Source organism: Panthera onca, chromosome A3 (assembly GCF_046562875.1).
Source record: "Panthera onca isolate mPanOnc1 chromosome A3, mPanOnc1 haplotype 2, whole genome shotgun sequence".
Taxonomy (NCBI): Eukaryota; Metazoa; Chordata; class Mammalia; order Carnivora; family Felidae; genus Panthera; species Panthera onca.
Window position 1 is genome coordinate 114,775,118 of NC_138341.1, and position 17,429 is coordinate 114,792,546.

Sequence of the window (17,429 nt, forward strand, 5' to 3'; positions counted from 1 at the left end):
TATTTATTTATTCTGAGAGAGAGAAAGCACGAGCAGGTGAGGGGCAGAGAGAGGAAGACAGAGAATTCCAAGCAGGCTCTGTGCCGTCAGCTCAGGGCCCAGGACAGGGCTCGAAGCCAGAACCCTGAGATCATGACCTGAGCTGAAACCAAGTCGAATGCCTAACCAAGTGAGCCACCCAGTCACCCCAATTTTTCACTTTTAAATTTACTTTTGAAAATTTTACATAAAATTCCTTGGAACTTTAAAAAATGTACAGTTCTACGAGTTTTGATAAATGCATACAATCCTATAACCATCATGATAAACAAGATGTAGAACAGCTCCATCAGCCCCAGAATTTCCCTGTGCCCTTTTATAGTCATAATTTACCCCTACCATAAGTGTCTGATGACACAGATCTATTTTCTGTTCCCATAATTTTGCCTTTTAAAAAAATCCTGTAAGTGGAATTATAGAATATGTAACCTTTTGAGTCTGGCCTCTTTCTTTCTTTTTCTTTCTTTCTTTCTTTCTTTCTTTCTTTCTTTCTTTCTTCCTTCCTTCCTTCCTTTCTTTCTTTCCTTCTTTCTTTCTTTCTTTCTTTCAAGTACTCTCTACACCCAACCTGGGGCTTGAACCCCGAGATCAAGAGTCACATGTTCTACCGACTGAACCAGCCAGGTACCCTGAGTCTGGCTTCTTTGAAATTCGTCCATATTATTTTGAGTATCAGAAATTTGTTTCTTTTGATCTCTACATAGTGTTCATTTGTATGATGAACGTACCACAGTCTGTTTATCCATTCACTAGTTGAGGGACATTTAAATTATTTCCAGTTTTTGGTAATTTTGAATAAGGCTGCTATAAACAGTCATGCACAGGTTTTTGTGTAAACATAAGTTTTTAGGGGCACCTAGCTGGCTCAGTCTGTGGAACCTGCAATTCTTGATCTCAGGGTCATAAATTCAAGCCCCATATTGGGTGTAGAAATTACTTAAAAATAAAATCTTAAACAAACAAACAAACAAACAAAAAACAGGGGCAGCTGAGTGGCTCAGTTGGTTAAGCGACCAACTCTCAATCTTGGCTCAGGTTACATTCTCATGGTTCCTGAGATCAAGACCTGTGTTGGGCTCTGGGCTGACAGCCTGGAGTCTACTAGGGATTCTCTCTCTCCCTCTCTGCCACTCCCTGCTCATGCATGCACATACCCTCTCCCGCTCTCTATCAAAATAAATAAATAAACTTAAAAAACAAACAAACAAACAAACATAAGTTTTGGGCACCTCAGTTGATAGAACATCCAACTTCAGTCCAGGTCGTGATCTCACGGTTCATGAGTTCAAGCCCCACATTGGGCTTTGCACTGACAGCTCAGAGTCTGCTTGGGATCCTCTGTCTCCCTCTCTGCCCCTCCCCTGCTGACACACGCTCTTGTACATGTTCTCTTTCTCTGAAAAATAAACATTTAAAAATATATAAAAAATAAGTTTTTAAACCAGGCTTGCATTCCCGGGATAATCCCAATTTGACCATGATGCACTTTTTTTTGGTACGATCTTTTTATTTTTATTTTATTAAAAAAAAAATTTTTTTTTTTAACGTTTACTTATTTTTGAGACAGAGAGAGACAGAGCATGAACGGGGAAGGGTCAGAGAGAGAGAGACACAGAATCTGAAACAGGCTCCAGGCTCTGAGCTGTCAGCACAGAGCCCGACGTGGGGCTCAAACTCACGGACCGTGAGATCATGACCTGAGCCGAAGTCGGACGCTTAACCGACTGAGCCACCCAGGCGCCCCTGGCACTATCTTTTTAAAAAATTTATTTATTTATTTTTAAATTTATTATTATTTTTTTACATTTATTTAACTTTGAGACACAGCACAGGTGGGGGAGGGGCAGAGAGAGAATGGGACACAGAATCCAAAGCAGGCTCTGGGCTCCGAACTGTCAGCACAGAGCCCGATGCAGGGTTCAAACTCACAAACTGTGATATCATGACCTGAGCCGAAGTTGGATGCTTAACCGACTGAGCCACCCAGGCGTCCCTAAAAAATTTTTTTCAATGTTTATTTCTTTTGAGCGATTGAGGTGGGGAGAGAGAGAAAGAACCCCAAGCAGGCTCCATGCTGTCAGCGCAAAGCCTGACATAGGGCTCGATCCCATGAACTGTGAGATCATGACCTGAGCTGAAATCAAGAGTCCAATGCTTAAAGGAAAAAAAAATGTTAAAAAACAAAAACAAAAAAAAGAGTCCAATGCTTAACTGACTGAGCCACCCAGGCCCCTCTGCACTATCTTTTTTATATACTGTTTAATTCAATTTGTTACTGTTTTGTTGAAGATTTTTGCTTATATATGTCTTCATGAGACATATTAGTCTCTAGTTTTCTTTTTTTGTAATATGTTAGCATGGTATTGCTATCAGGGTAATCTTGGCTTCATAAAATGAGTCGAAAATGCTTCCTCCTTGTTTATTTTCTGGAAGATATCATGTAAAATTGGCATTATTTCTTCTTAAATATTTGGTAGAATAAACCAGTGAAACCTTTTGGGTCTGGAGTTTTCTTGGCTAGGAAATCTTTAACTATAAATTTAATTCATTTAACAAATACTGAATCTGAATACCCCCCCCACCCTACCAAAAAAAATAAAAAATAAATAAAAAATAAATATTGGAGTATTCACATTATCAATTTTTTGAGTGAGTTTTAGTGGGTTGAGTCTTTTAAGAAGTTGGTCAATCTCATCTGAGTTACCAAATTTACAGGCATAAAACTTTTATTTATTACCCTTTCACTATTGGTGAAGTCTATACTAACATTCCTTCTTTCATTCTTTTTTTTTCCCCTTCCATCATTTTAAAAATTGATATATTGTTACATTGTTTTATATATATATATAACAAATTGATATATTTGTTAGTCTTGTTAAAGGTTTATCGACTTTATTAATCTTTTCAAAGAACTAGAAATTTTGGTTTCATTGATTTTTATTCTTTTCTCACTTCAGTTGAGTTCTGCTTTTATCATTATTATTTCTTATCATCAGCTTGCTCTGGGTTTAATTTGCTTTCTCTTTCCAGGTTTGTTGTTGTTGTTGTTGTCTATTTATTTATTTTGAAAGAGAAACAGAGAGAGGAGGAGGAGGGGCAGAGAAAGAGGAGAGGGAGTCCCAAGCAGGCTCTGTGTTATTAGAGCAGAGCTGACGCAGGGCTCAAACCCAGGAACAGTGAGATCATGACCTGAGCCAAAATCAAATGTCAGATGCTCAACTGACAGAGACACCCTGCCCGCCCCCTGCCCCCCCCCCCCCCTTTTTAAAAATAAGCTCTACACCCAACGTGGGGTTTAGACTCATGACCCTGAGATCAAGAGTCCCATGCTCTACCAAGTGAACCAGCCAGGTGCCCCACCACTGGACATCTTAACCCTCAGCCTTCTAACCCTATAATCTATTCTCCCCACAGGAGGTAGAAGCATATTTTCAAAATGTCATCAGGTTAGGCCACTAACCTGCTCCAAACCCTGCAAAATCTCCTGCTGGTCTTACAATGAAATTCACATACTTTTCCGTGGGTGCCAAAGCCCTGCAATATCTGGTTCTGCCTCCGCTCCTGGACTCATTTCCCACTATTCCTCTCATCCACACAGCTTCAATCATATTGACCACTTTGTGCCTTACGTCCGGGAAGTTTATTTCCTACTCAGGGCCTTTGCATTTGCTGTCCTCCCTACCTAGAACACAATCGCTCAGATATTCCTATGATCTGATACTTCATTTCACTATGGTCTCATTTAATGTATAATTTCAGAGCTACTTTCCTGCCTACCACTATAAAATGATAATCCTCATACCTCTTGAACCATCTCTCTCTCTCTTACTCTGTTTTTGACATTAAGTTATACTTCCACTTGTCCGTTTCCATAGACTAAGCTGCATGTGGGTAGCAGCATTACCTTATTGATTACTTTATCCTAGCACAAGGCATAGCACAAGATAAGTACTTGATAAATATTTTTTAATGAATAAATTAATTCTTTCCTTTCTTGAATATACTTCTATGACCCCCAACAGTACGTGATGGGAGGGATCAAAGGGGAGACTAGAAAGACTGTTATTTGCAGTCTCACGGCCCCTTGTGTCTATCTCTGCTTTAATATTTCCCTTATTTATTTAACAGATACTTATGGAGTTCCAACTCTGTCCCAGACACTGGAGATACAATGGTGAAAAAAGCAAAGTTTTTACAGTTCTCGTGGTCTACAGAGAATGATGTATAATAATTCAGCAATGGAGAAAATAATAGGTTATATGCCATGGAGAAGAGGTGCATGGTATTGTAGGAGTGGATATAAGGAGTTCTGACAAGTCTGGAGGGTTAGAGAGGGCTTCTCTGAGGGAGTACCAGATGAGCTGATACCTCAAGAGTAAGTAGGAGTGAAGTGGGGGTGGTTGTGTGGAAGGAGGAACATGGCTCCCACAGTTGAGGCTCAGAGCTCTGGTATACACTGGGTCTCAATAGGCCTGTCTGGTCAGCATGAGGGTGATGGAGATGTGGTCGCAGAAGTAAGCCAGGTCTGGCTAGGCAAGGCAGGACAAGTGAGTCTTCAGGAAGTAGAAGGCATTGTTCTTTTCCTCCACCTCTAGAGGGCAGCCCACTTACTGTTCCAGGCCTGGAATCTTCCTGATCATGGGTTTCTAAATCAGTTTTTTGCTTCAAATGATTTTGAGAATCACTGAATTAGGGACTAATTTCTCACTAAATGTTTGACAAATGAATTCATGCTTGTTGGGCTGAACATGGTGGCAAAACATTCTTTGTGCAGCCTCTCTGGGCAGCCAATTTATAGTATATGATCTTGGGCAGTTAATTATCTTCCCTTCTTCCTTTCTTCCTCCCAGACTTAATTCAGCAAACATTTCTTAAATGTCTGTGTCATAAAAATATTAAAAATGTTGCACAGTCATTATATCCCAGATAGCCAAGTGCTAAGTGAAGGCAAGGCATTATACAGCAGGATTCAAATGGTAATGGAATTAAAAAAAAATTTTGGGGGGGCGGGAGGGGGCTGCCTGGATGGCTCAGTCGGTTAAGCGTTGTACTCCTGATTTCAGCTCAGGTCATAATCTCATGGTTCTTGAGTTCAAGCCCCACATTGGGCTCTGCGCTGACAGTGTAGACCTTGCTTGGGATTCTCTCCCTCTCTCTCTGCCTCTCTCAAAAAAATTTTTTTAAAGTAGGCTCCACATCCAACGTGGGACTTGAACTTATGACCACGAGATTAAGAGTCACATGCTCTACCAAATGAACCAGCCAAGTACCCCAATAATGGAATTTTTTTGAGCACCTACTATATACTAGCAACCTCAAAACATGAAGGCTAGAGACTGGGAGTGGGGTGGGGGTGAGAGAGTGGGAAGAGAAATTTTTTAAAAAGTGCATATAATAATAATTGCAACATTTAAAAAATGTACCAGGACTGTGTTTTTCATGCAACAATCTTGTAAGCTATCATGAGCCACTTGCTGAGGCTCAGAAAGATGAAATGACTTGTCTGAGGTTGTATAGATGGTAAATGTGGAGCCATGATGTATATCCAGGCTCTGGTACGTGGGCTCTTCGATTTAACACCATTTTAGAGTAAATATAATATATAGGTGTTGAAAATTATCCAATTATCCCCAACTTGGAGTAAAGCAAAAGAACAAATTCATGGAACTCCAATTTTCTTTTCCAGTTCACAATATGTGTTGGAAACCCTTTCTTATTACCACAAGTAGACCTACTTTTTACATGTTGCACATTATTTTGTACAGTTTATTTCACTAATTCTCCATGTAGGACACTCAAGCCAATTTTTATTTTTGTTCTTATAAATAATTCTGATATAAACTTCCTTCCTATGCATCTTTTTGTGCACATAAGCAAGTATTTCTTTGGGATGGGGACCCACAAATGGAATTTCCAACTCTAATGCATGAAATAGGGCAACTCATTGTTTTCCTGACTATAAGAGAGGTTGAAAATCTATTTTTTTTTTACACAACTTTTTTTTTTAAAGTTCATTTTTGAGAGAGCAGCATGAGTGGGGGAAGGGCAGAGAGAGAGAGGGAGAGAGAGAATCCTAAGCAGGCTCTGTGCTGTCAGAACAGAGCCTAATGTGGGGCTCGAGCTCTGGAAACCATGAGATCATGACCTAAGCCAAAACCAAGATTTGGATACTTAACCCATGGAGCCACCCAGGTGTCCCTGAACATCAATTTTAATGTTTATTAGCCATTCACATTTTCTTTTCTGTGTATTGTCTATTCATCCTTTTTGTTCATTTTTCTTTATTTTTAAGTAATCTCTATGCCCAACGTGGGGCTCAAACTCATAACCCTGACATCAAGAGTTGCATGCTCTACTGACTGAGACATCTAGGCATCCTAACCATTTTTCTATTGAATTATCTTTTTCTTCTTAATGTTTTATAGTTCTTTATTCTGAATATTGATTCGTTGTTGAATATGTTGCAAATATTTTATCCCAGTCTTTTGCTTTTAAAAGAAACCAAACTTTACTTATGGTGTCTTTGTACATGGAGGAGTTTGGAATTTTTAATCTGTTTTAATTTTAATTCCTGTTTTTGATTCTTTGGGAGGCAGCTCAAAGAATTGGGTCTGAAGTCAAAGTTTTGAGGATCCAACCCCAACTCTGCTTTATGTTAACAGTAACCCGTGGGCAAGTTGGTCGGTGGAAAAGCCCTTTCTGCATGTATAGAAAAGGGAAAATAACACCTCTCTCCCTCATTGTGAGGATTGACTGGATGAGTGTATAAAAGTAGCACCTGAAGATGATGAAGTAATACAACGGTTATTATAGCTAACGGTTATTAATATTGTGATGACATTTTAGACATTTATAACAGAGTAGGCCAAAAGGGGGTAAGTGACTTACCCCATGACTTGTTCAGGGCGACAAGGCCTTAATCTGGAGAACTCAGGTGTGGCGCTGTCCCCTCCCCCCTAAGCTCCACCCCCTAGGCCCTTGCCTCCACCTCCCGGCCTGGGTCGCCGCCCAGGCCACAGCCGGAAGCCCAGTGCCAGACGAGTGGGCCTTGCGCGTGACGGGCGCGCGTGACACAGGGGAGGCGGGCTTGAGAAGCTGGATGCGCCGGGATAGGGCGGTAGGTTCGCGCGGAAGGGGCGGGGCTTAGCTGGAGCGGGTCTTGGGGCCGGGCTTCCGTGTGCGTTGGTCGGGCGGGCACGCGGCGGGGGCGTGCCCGGGGGGCGGGGCGGAGCCAACCGAGGGGGCGGGGCGGCGCGCGGCCTAACGGCAGCGTTGGCGGCAGCGGCAGCGGCGGAGCTGCGGCTGGCGAGCTTTGCTGCTCCAGGTCTCGCGGCGGCGCCTCCGAGGGACCCGGGCCGCGGGTGGAGGCGGGAGGCGCACGGCGGAGGCGTGCGGCGATGGTGGGCGTCCCTGGAGCGGCCGCCTTCCAGCGTAAGCAGAGCGGGAAGGCGGGAGGCTGAGGGGGGCGTGTGAGGGGCCTGCTGCTCCACAGGCGCCAGCTCCCGAGAGGCCCCCGGCGCCAGGCCAGATTGGGGAAACTGAGGCCCGAAGCAGGGCGGCAGATCCAAGGTCACGCGGCGGGCCGGGCCTTCCCGGGTTCTCGAGGCCGCCCGGGCGCTTCCTGCGCGGCCCGGAGGGCTCGGAGCTCGCGATGCGAATGAAGCTGTGGGGACCGCGGCCTCGGAGCCCAGGCCGGGCCGGCGTCCATCGGACTTACTCGCGGACAAGGATTGTTTTGTCCTCCCGGTGCTGAGGCCACTGAGTGTTGTTTCTGGGGGAGTATTCCACACGCCCAATTTCGAGGGGTGTGCGGCGGATGGTGGGGGAGGCGAGGATGGCCTCTTTGAGGGGGCCTGTTGAGTGCAGGCTCGGGGATCAGACTGCCTGGGTTCACATCCTGGCTCCCCGGCTCAGGGGATGTGACCTTGGGTCTTTCCTAACCTCAGTTCCATTCTGCAAAATGGGGGTGTAGAGAGCATTTCCACATCCCCACCCCCATCCCCTCCGCCACGGTTCTTGGGTTTGTGAGGCCAGTAGAATGCTTGGCACAGACTGGGACATACACAAGCGTGAAAGCTGTTATTACTGTAATCGCTGATAAATCTCATCCAGGGTGAACCTCACTCGGAAAAGCCCGAAATTGGGCTCTAGTTGTGTATTTGTTTTACGATTTTTGTCTTAGGTTAGTCCTGCTTTATGATCCAGTTGTTTTTCTTACCTCCATTTCTCCATTCCAGCATTTATCTAGTGTTCCTCCTAGAATTTTGAGATCCTGGTGTCTCTTAATAACAACAATAAAATTTTAATTGTTTCTCGTTACAATAGCAGTGATAGTTAACATTTTTTCAGCAGCAGGCATTTTGCATTCTATTCATTCACTATTTCTTAAATCATCTATTAAGTAAAAAGTACCATTCTCAGCCATGGGAATATAACAACAAACTAGAAGGACCAAACTCAGTCTTTAAGTTTAGTTTGGGGAAGGGGAAGACAGGTAAATGAGGAAAGCAATAAATCCATTTTGCATGTTTTCTCTTCATTTAATCCTGGTGACGGTGTAAATAAGAGTTAAGAATTTCAATATGACCATTTTGCAGAGGATGAAACTGAGGAACAGAAGGAACCCTGTGATCTAGCCCCAGAGCCCACGTCCTTCACAAAAAAGGGAGACTTTACGCAGCCTCTCTTCTTTGACACTCATTAGATACTGGATTGAAGAAATGCAAAGTAGATGCATCCAGCAATGCCTCTTCATAGTCAAGCCCAAAATCGCTGCTTTTCATAGTTTGATCTGTTCTTCTTGGAGCTTATAACAAAAGAGAGGCAGAGCTGACCCTTTAGGTCTAAGAGGCACCATCTCTGTGAAATGAAAGGAGTTTTAATCTGAACTTAAATGTTTTATGTCCAAATCTCTTTCATGCAATTTTTAGTTTAAAATATGTCCCCAAAGTACAATTTTAGTTCTATTATGTAACAAAGTTTTATATGTTTGTTTATTTTAGTGTTCCTAAGACAATTCTATATTACATTCTTAGCATACTTAATACACTTTTTCTTTTAATCTGGAAGCATATAGTAAACTGAATTAAAATATTGAGGGGATTTTTTCTGTGAGGTTCCCGTGATACAGTTAGATTCAGCATTGACCATCTGCTAAGCTCCAGGCCCTGTGCTGGTGTAGGGCTTACAAAAATGAATAAAAGCAGACTCTTGCCTCTAGGAGCTTACCTATAGGCTTGATTGGCTAATGTTTTTAATGGAAGTGCCGGGCAGAGAATGTAGGAGCTCTGAGTCCTTGGAGGGGGGCGGGGGAGTAGTCTAGAGCATTGGCCTAAAATGTTTTTCCATGTTCTTTGTATTAGTAGATAGGGTTGAGTATGCACATACATGTGAATGTTTTAAGTTACAATTACATTGCTAATTAACTGTAGTCTATGTTAGGTACATTTTATAACATGCAAAAATAGACCTTTTTTGCAAAAGGATGATCTAAAGTGTGAGTAGAAGTTCCAATTATTGTTTTTTCACATGCTGGTGAATAATAACTGGGCATCTTAGGGGTGGGGACCTTTGGTCTTGTGGTGGGACCTTCTTCTTAACCTCTGAGGTTGGTTGAAATTCAGTTCTGGAGTTGTGCTGAGGTTGAAATCTTGGGGTCCAAAATCCTATTAGCTTTGAGACTTTGGGCACGTTATTTAACCTTTTTGTGCACTTTATTTTCCTCATCTGTAAAACTGAGTTGATGAGAGCCCCTGCCACATTTACAGTTTTGTGATGATCAGTAATATGTATGTGGTATGCATATGATAATATATGGGAGTACTCATACTGTGCTTGACATAGTGTTCTGTGTGCAGTTTGTGCCTGAGGGTATAAAGAAGACTTAGGATCTCACAGGCTAGTAGGGGCCCTGCACCTGTACGTGGATAAGGATAGTGCTCAAAGCAAAGTCTTTTGAGAATACAGGGTTGGCATAACTAATGGTTCTTGGAGGGTCCAAGTAAGTTTCAGATAAGGAGTTAACATTTGGACCAGCCTAAGAAAAAGAGGGGCTTTTTTTCCAGGAGGAGGAGGGGTGGACCTCTGGTGTGCTTGGTGAGTTGTTCTCCAGATCTGGACCTGCAGGGAACCTGATTGAAGCTTTTGTGTACCTTGTTGATAGGATAACAGTGAGTTCTGGCTGGACTTGTTCCGGCAGGGGCCAGATGGCAAGGAAGCCCATTCCAGAACTTTCCACAATACCGCAGCTCTTTTCTCTCTGGTGACACTTGACCTCATTCTGCCTTCTTAGTTATCTAAGAATATAAACTCCTAAATGTAAGCTCCTGCATTTTTGTGATCTTATTTTGCCTAACAAGGTAAGTGGAAAGTCCCTAAGGCTGGAGAAAGGTCTGTAAATTATTGGACTTTCAAAGAATTGTGAAATTACAAGTAGAATGGTAAATGACCACACTTGCTAGTGAACAAACTTGATTACAAATATGGTAGACAGGCCCTGTGCCTTTCCTAATTCAAAAGGGGTGAGAATTGTCGTGTTCAGTAACCCTTTCCTTATCTGGCATTTGTCCATTAGCATGAAAGAAGAGATGGGAAAGTTTACCTGAAAGACTTCCTGGAGGTTGAATTAGGTACCTTCCATTTGCTCTTCTAGGTCCTACTTTCCATCTGTTGCCTTTTCTCTGCCCTGGAAGGCTGACTTATGTGAACTACATCAAGAGCTTCCTTCTCATCTAAGGTTAGGGAATTTTAATTTCCTTTCTCCCTTCCTATGGGTGTTGCCTCTGGCTGGCTGTGTCCCTTGATTGAAGATTGCTATTTCTCGAAAGGAGGGTTCTTTCTGCCACTCACTCCTTTGGATTTGCAAAGTTTTAATTTCCTTTGTTCCTCAGGCTTAGAAGTGCTCTCACTAGTCCCAGGATACTACAGCTATTCCTTGTGATTATTACCTATTTGGTCCTGTTATTAAACCCTCCTTACTCTGGAGTGTGTTATCTTTCTTGCTGGGACCATGACTATGATTAAAACTTTTATACCTAGTTAATAGCATAACACCTCAGACTTTCACTTAGAGCTCACTCATATTCTGCACATTCTCCAAACAAAGATACCTGTCTGAGCCCAGCTCATAAGCAGATTTTAAAGTTTATTTATGTGTTTAAGTAATCTCTATACCCAACGTGGGGCTCAGACTCAGGACCCCAGGATCAAGCATTTGCATGCTCTTCCAGTTGAGCCAGCCAGATGCCCCTTCACAAGCAGATTTAAAAAGCCACAAATCAGATGGAGAGATGGGAGGCTATCCCAGGTAAGCATACTGACAATGAGAGACAGGGTCTCATCCTCTCCTGTGGTCCTTAAGTACTATGCCACATTGATGCATTTAGCCCTTTTCGCCTAAACTATTGGATAAGAAAAAAAAAAAAAAAAAAAGAATACAATTAAAAGCACCATAATGTGTGACCACACAATCAAGACCTGTTAAATTTCAGTTAGTAGCCTATTTAAAAAGGCAGAGATAGGGGGCCTGGGTGGATCAGTCAGTTAAGTGTCCAACTTCAGCTCAGGTCATGGTCTCACAGTTCATGGGTTTGAGCCCTGCATCGGGCTCTGTGCTGATGGCTCAGAGACACTTCAGATTCTGTGTCTCCCTCTCTCTCTGCCCTTCCCCAGCTTGCACTCTGTCTCTCCCAAAAGTAAACAAAAAACCAAAAAAAGGCAGAGATGTGCATGATCGCATATCATCATACATTGTCGATCCGTAATGGAAAAGCAAAATTTGGAGGCAGACTTTGGGTTGGAGGCCCAGTTCTGGGAAGTTTTTTAACTTCTGAGACTCCATTTGTTTAATCTATAAATGAGGATAATTCTTGCCTAAGAATAATAATAATAATCCCTAATAGTCCATGTTTATTTTGGGCCAGATGTCATAAACTTTTTGCCTTTTAATCCTCCACTCTTTTAGGTAGGTATATGACCTGATTTTACAAATCAAGAAATTGACTCATTATAGAACTAATAAGTGACCAAGCCCAGATTAAAATCTAGATCTTTCTGACTGCAGAGCCTAAGTTGTTGACATTAAAGTAACCGTTATTTAAAAATGTGTTAACTGGGGCACCTCACTGACTCAGTCCATGGAGTTTGCAACTCTTGATCTTGGGACTGTGAGTTCAGGTCCCATACTGGTGTAGAGATTACTTAAAAAAAAAAAAATCTTAAAAAAAAAAAAGTGGGCATCTGGGTGGCTCACTTGGTTAAGCATCTGACTTTAGCTCGGGTCATGATTTCATGGTTTGTGAGTTTGAGCCCCGTGTTGAGCTCTGTGCTGACAGTGCAGAGCCTGCTTGGGATTCAGACTCTCCCTCTCTCTCTCTCTGCCCCTCCCCTGCTCTCTCTCTCTCTCTCTCAAAATAAATAAATAAACTTAAAAAAAATGTGTTGGGGTGCCTGGGTGGATCAGTCAGTTAAGCATCCAACTTCGGTTCGGGTCATGATCTCACGACCTGCGAGTTTGAGTTTGAGCCCCACATCGGGGCTCCATGCTGACAGCTCAGAGTCCGCTTCAAATTCTGTGTCTTCCTCTCTCTCTCTCTGCCCCTCCCCTGCTCACGCTCCATCACTCAAAAATAAGTAAACATTAAAAAAAATGTTTTAAAAATATGTTGGCCTTCAGAGTATCTGGCTAGCTCAGTTGATAGAGCATGTGACTTTTGAGTTGTGAGTTCCAGCCTCACTTTGGATATAGAGAGTACCTTAAAAAAAATGTGTTGACCATCAATGAATGGGAAAATCAAACCCCTGTTCCTACACTCGGTCACTGTGAAGTTCCTACATTTGAAAAGTCATTTAAGGGATACCTGGGGGGGGTTTTGTTGGTTAAGTGTCCAACTCTTGGTTTTGGCTCAGGTCATGATCTCACAGTCTTGAGATCAAGCCCTGAGTCCATCAGGCTGAGAATATAGCACTTATAAGGGAAGGGAAGCAGTACTTACAGATATCTAAATATTACTGCACTACAGAACTTTTTCTGGTTGTTTCTCCCCTTTTTGAGGGTGATGTTCAGAACCTTTGTTGCCTCATCTCTCACCTCTATCCCATGGCAGAGTCAAAGTGAGCTGAAGGCTTTTAGAGTAATAATATTGCTACAAAACTTTACTTAGTTACTTGCTATCTGGATGTTAATTTAGAGTTGATATTTCAGTGAGTCCTTGTGTGGAATTTCAGTGAGTCCTAGTGTTCGAATTGGGTATAGGTTTTCCTATTAGGAACAAAGTTATCCTTTGATTTCAGTTGTTTTGAGAGGGTTATTGACTTCGGTTAATTGGAGAGTTGGGACTTCTTCACTTGATTTCTGTCTTCATCTTTGACTGTTGAATGCATTTGTGCTGGTTTGGAACCTGTTGGCTTTCCTACATACAAACAGATTCTAAAAGTAAGCAAAGATCGACTTTAAGCTTGTTCTTGAGCCTGTCATGGGACATGCAAATCTAGACTTTATGATTAGTTACTTGAATTAAAAAATGCTTTTAGGCAGAAAAGATCATTTAAAAGATAGTGTCCAATGAACAAATGCAGCACTAGGAACAAGATGAGTTAATATACTAATAAGTTCCAGGCTAAGGAAAGGATAAGGATAAGGAAAAAAAAGGAGGAAAGAGGTGTAAAAAAAAGATTTCTCACCTGCCAGTTTTATCCTCTTTCCTTAGTGTTAGAGTACTGTTTTGAGCCTCATATTATAGAAAGCAGTCACTGAATTGTAAAGATTTACTTCAATTCCTGAAAGCTTGAAGGCTAATGAGGGACAATCTCTCCCTGGTTATTTTTTCTACTCTGGTAAGATTACCAAGAAGAGGGGCCTCACTGTCGCTATACTAACTGGCCCCATGTGCAATATGAGCCAGTATATGTACATGTGACAGATCCTGTCTCTGGGTTTTATTATGGCTGGTTAAGTAGCTTTTTGCCTTTGTCTCTGGTTTCTGTCTCTGGACCCTTGAAGGCCTTGAGGCTATCTGAAATTGTAGGGGCTGGGGTACCATAAATTAAACTTGTGAAATGAGTCCATTGCAGATATATTGACTGAATGAATCTGACTTTTTTTTTTTAAGTTTATTTATTTATTTTTGAGAGACAGAGAGCGAGCGTGTGCGCATCCAAGCGGGGGAGGGTCAGAGAGAGAGGGAGACACAGAATCCGAAGCAGGCTCTAGGCTCTGAGCTGTCAGCACAGAGCCTGATGCAGGGCTTGAACCCACGAACTGTGAGATCATGACCTGATCTGAAGTCTGACGCTTAACTGAGCCACCTAGGTGCCCCTGAATCTGACTTTTTTTTTTTTTTTTAACGTTTATTTATTTTTGAGAGACAGAAAGAGACAGAGCATGAGTGGGGGAGTGTCAGAGAGAGAGAGGGAGACACAGAATCTGAAGCAGACTCCAGGCTCTGAGATGTCAGCACAGAGCCTGACGCAGGGCTTGAAACCATGAACCTTGAGATAATGACCTCAGTGGAAGTCGGGCACATAACCAACTGAGCTACTCAGGTGCCCCTGAATCTGACTTTTAAGTCTTCTTTTAAAAAGGGTTCTTTGCTAAATTTTCTGCTGGGTGCTTTTCACTTAAGTCATCTCATGTAATTCTTGGAACAACCTTGGGAGGGAGTCAATATCTCTATTTCACAGATAAGGAAATAAGACTCAGAGAACTTAAATAAATTGCCCAAGGTCACACAGTTAATCAGTAGCAGATGCACTGTTCAAACTTAGTTCAATCCTGGTGTTGAGTTTACTCATTTTACATTGAGATCTGAGTCCAAAATCCACTGTTTTTTACTATCACATGGCTTCTGCTTTTTGCCAACTAGACTAGAGGTTTTTAAACATGTGTTCCTTGGACCCCAGTGTTCCCTGAAAATGATTTCCCATCATCTATCTTCTGCAACTTTCTTTGCCTACCATCTTCTCTTATTTAAAAATGCCCTAGGAATTGGAATATGATTTAAAGACGACTACTGTACTAGGTCTTGGTCTTCTTCAGAGGTATCCTGATTGAAAGAAAAAAAAAAGCAACAGAAACTCTCAGCATCCTTTACCAATTCATCCCATATGTTTCCTGGTCTTAGCAGTGAAACAGATGATGGCAGTGAACATCAAAAGCCCAAGAAATGTCCATAGTAATTTTGCATGGCCCTGTGAGGAGCTGTCAAATGTGGATCATCCAATATAGTTCATGGATTTATGCAGTGAACCTTTTCTTTGGAACGTGTCTCCTTAAGATTTGACTCTGTCCTTCTATTTTGTATTGCCATAATTAAATGCAGAAATCAAAGTAAAATTTAGAATAACCCAGAGCTAGGTATCCTTCTGTCTGAATTTATAGCCTTGGAGTCGGCTAGACCTTTCAATTAAATTAGCTGATGGCGACAAATATGTAATCTGACCTCTCCAGCAGCTCAAGTGAAATGTTAATACCAGGCATAGCACAGCTCCCTTGACACACTACTTTGACCTTTTCCTCTCTTACAAATGTTTCTCTTATTCCTTTGTTAACTTAGCCATCTCCTTGCAGAGGTCATGCCTGCTTTTAATTTTTCGAAGCCACGTGAGAACAGACATTCACCAGCAGAAATTTATTCATTTTTACCTTAAATCCCTAGAGCTACACTAATTATACAGTTTCCTCTAATTCCCATGTATTTTTTAGCTAGTTTACAGTCTCCTTATGACTACCTGTTCTCTGCCTCCCCTCGCTATAAAATCTAAAATACCAGTGACATTTTTCTCTACCAAAAATATGACTAGGTTTTTTGGTCCTTAATTTTGAGAAAGTGGTTATGTCTTTGATTTTTGTTTCTTTCTAGAGAAGTGGAGCCAACCTTGCAGGGAGAAGGCAGGCATAAAGCAAGCCCTCTTTGTGGCTGAGATTAAAGGTGGAGATGGTTTAGGAGAGGGAAGTTCTGAGTGGTGAGGGGAACAGGAAGGGAAGAGGTGATGTTTTAGTTCCTCAGGCATTCATTCTCTAGCCTCCTAGAACTGCTTAGAGTTCAGTAGCTCCAGATTTTGTAAGCTTCACCTCAGTTTTCTCCTGGTGGGTTGGTCTGGCTAAGTGATTGTTGTTGTTATCTTGTCTTGTCTTGTCTTGTCTTATTTTATTTTATTTATTTTTGAGATTTTATTTTTAAGTAATCTCTGTACCTAGTATGAGGCTTGAAATCACAACCCCTAGATCAAGAGTTGTATGCTCTATCGGCTAAGCCAACCAAATGCCCCATTTTATTGTATTTTATTTATTTATTTATTTATCCGGTATTTTTATTTAATTTATTTTTTAAATTTATATCCAAGTTAGTTAGCATATAGTGCAACAATGATTTGAGGAGTAGATTCTTTAATGCCCCTTACCCATTTAGCCCCTCCCCCTTCTCACGACCCCTCCAATAACCCTCTGTTTGTTTTCCATATTTAAGAGTCTCCTCTGTTTTTGTCACCCTCCCTGTTATATTATTTTTGCTCCCCTTCCCTTATGTTCATCTGTTCTGTTTCTTAAAGTCCTCATATGAGTGAAGTCAAAGGATATTTGTCTTCCTCTGAGTGACTAATTTCGCTTAGCATAATACCCTCTAGTTCCATCCACATAGTTGCAAATGGCAAGATTTCATTCTTTTTGATTGCCGAGTAATACTCCATTGTATGTATATACCGCATCTTTATCCATTCATGGATGGACATTTGGGCTTTTTCCATACTTTGGCTATTGTTGACAGTGCTGCTATAAACATTGGGGTGCATGTGTCGCTTGGAAACAGCATACTTGTATCCCTGGGATAAATATCTAGTAGTGCAATTGCTGGGTCGTAGGGTAGTTCTATTTTTAATTTTGTTGGGAACCTCTGTACTGTTTTCCAGAGTGGCTGCACCAGTTTGCATTCCCACCAGCAGTGCAAAGAGATCATGTTTCTCTGCATCGTCGCCAACATCTGTTGTTGCCCGAGTTGTTAATGTTAGCCATTCTGACAGGTGTGAGGTCGTATCTCATCGTGGTTTTGATTTGTATTTCCCTGATGATGAGTGATATTGAGTATTTTTTCATGTGTTGGTTGGCCATCTGGATGTCTTCTTTGGAGAGGTGTCTATTCATGTCTTTTGCTCATTTCTTCATTGCATCATTTGTTTTTTGGGTGTTGAGTTTGATAAGTTCTTTATAGATTTTGGGTACTAACCCTTCATCTGATATGTCGTTTGCAAATATCTTCTCATATTCTGTCGGTTGCCTTTTAGTTTTGCTTATTGTTTCCTTCACTGTGCAGAAGCTTTTTTTTTTTTTTTTAAACGTTTATTTATTTTTGAGACAGAGTGTGAACGGGGGAGGGTCAGAGAGAGAGGGAGACACAGAA

At 41.7% G+C, this 17,429-nt stretch overlaps 1 protein-coding gene and 1 long non-coding RNA gene across 6 annotated transcripts in view; one reads left to right on the forward strand and one right to left on the reverse strand.

Moving 5' to 3' along the window:
• The window catches only part of LOC132667177 (uncharacterized), a 34,803-nt gene extending 27,761 nt beyond the window's left edge, over positions 1-7,042 (reverse strand). Inside the window, exon 1 of one of the 2 annotated variants that reach the window (XR_009605026.3) lies at positions 6,928-7,042. This is a non-coding gene — a long non-coding RNA (uncharacterized LOC132667177). Of the gene's footprint in view, positions 1-1,268; positions 1,428-6,927 lie in introns of those variants that run through there. The other variant, XR_009605028.3, reaches the window with a different exon arrangement.
• A 242-nt stretch (positions 7,043-7,284) lies between these two features.
• The window catches only part of CBFA2T2 (CBFA2/RUNX1 partner transcriptional co-repressor 2), a 140,939-nt gene continuing 130,794 nt past the window's right edge, over positions 7,285-17,429 (forward strand). For 3 of the 4 annotated variants that reach the window (XM_060615753.3, XM_060615761.3, XM_060615776.3), the window contains exon 1: positions 7,285-7,470. In XM_060615753.3, the coding sequence (XP_060471736.1) occupies positions 7,437-7,470 (34 nt within the window). In that variant the 5' untranslated portion in view covers positions 7,285-7,436. Of the gene's footprint in view, positions 7,471-10,690; positions 10,775-17,429 lie in introns of all 4 variants that reach the window. The other variant, XM_060615766.3, reaches the window with a different exon arrangement.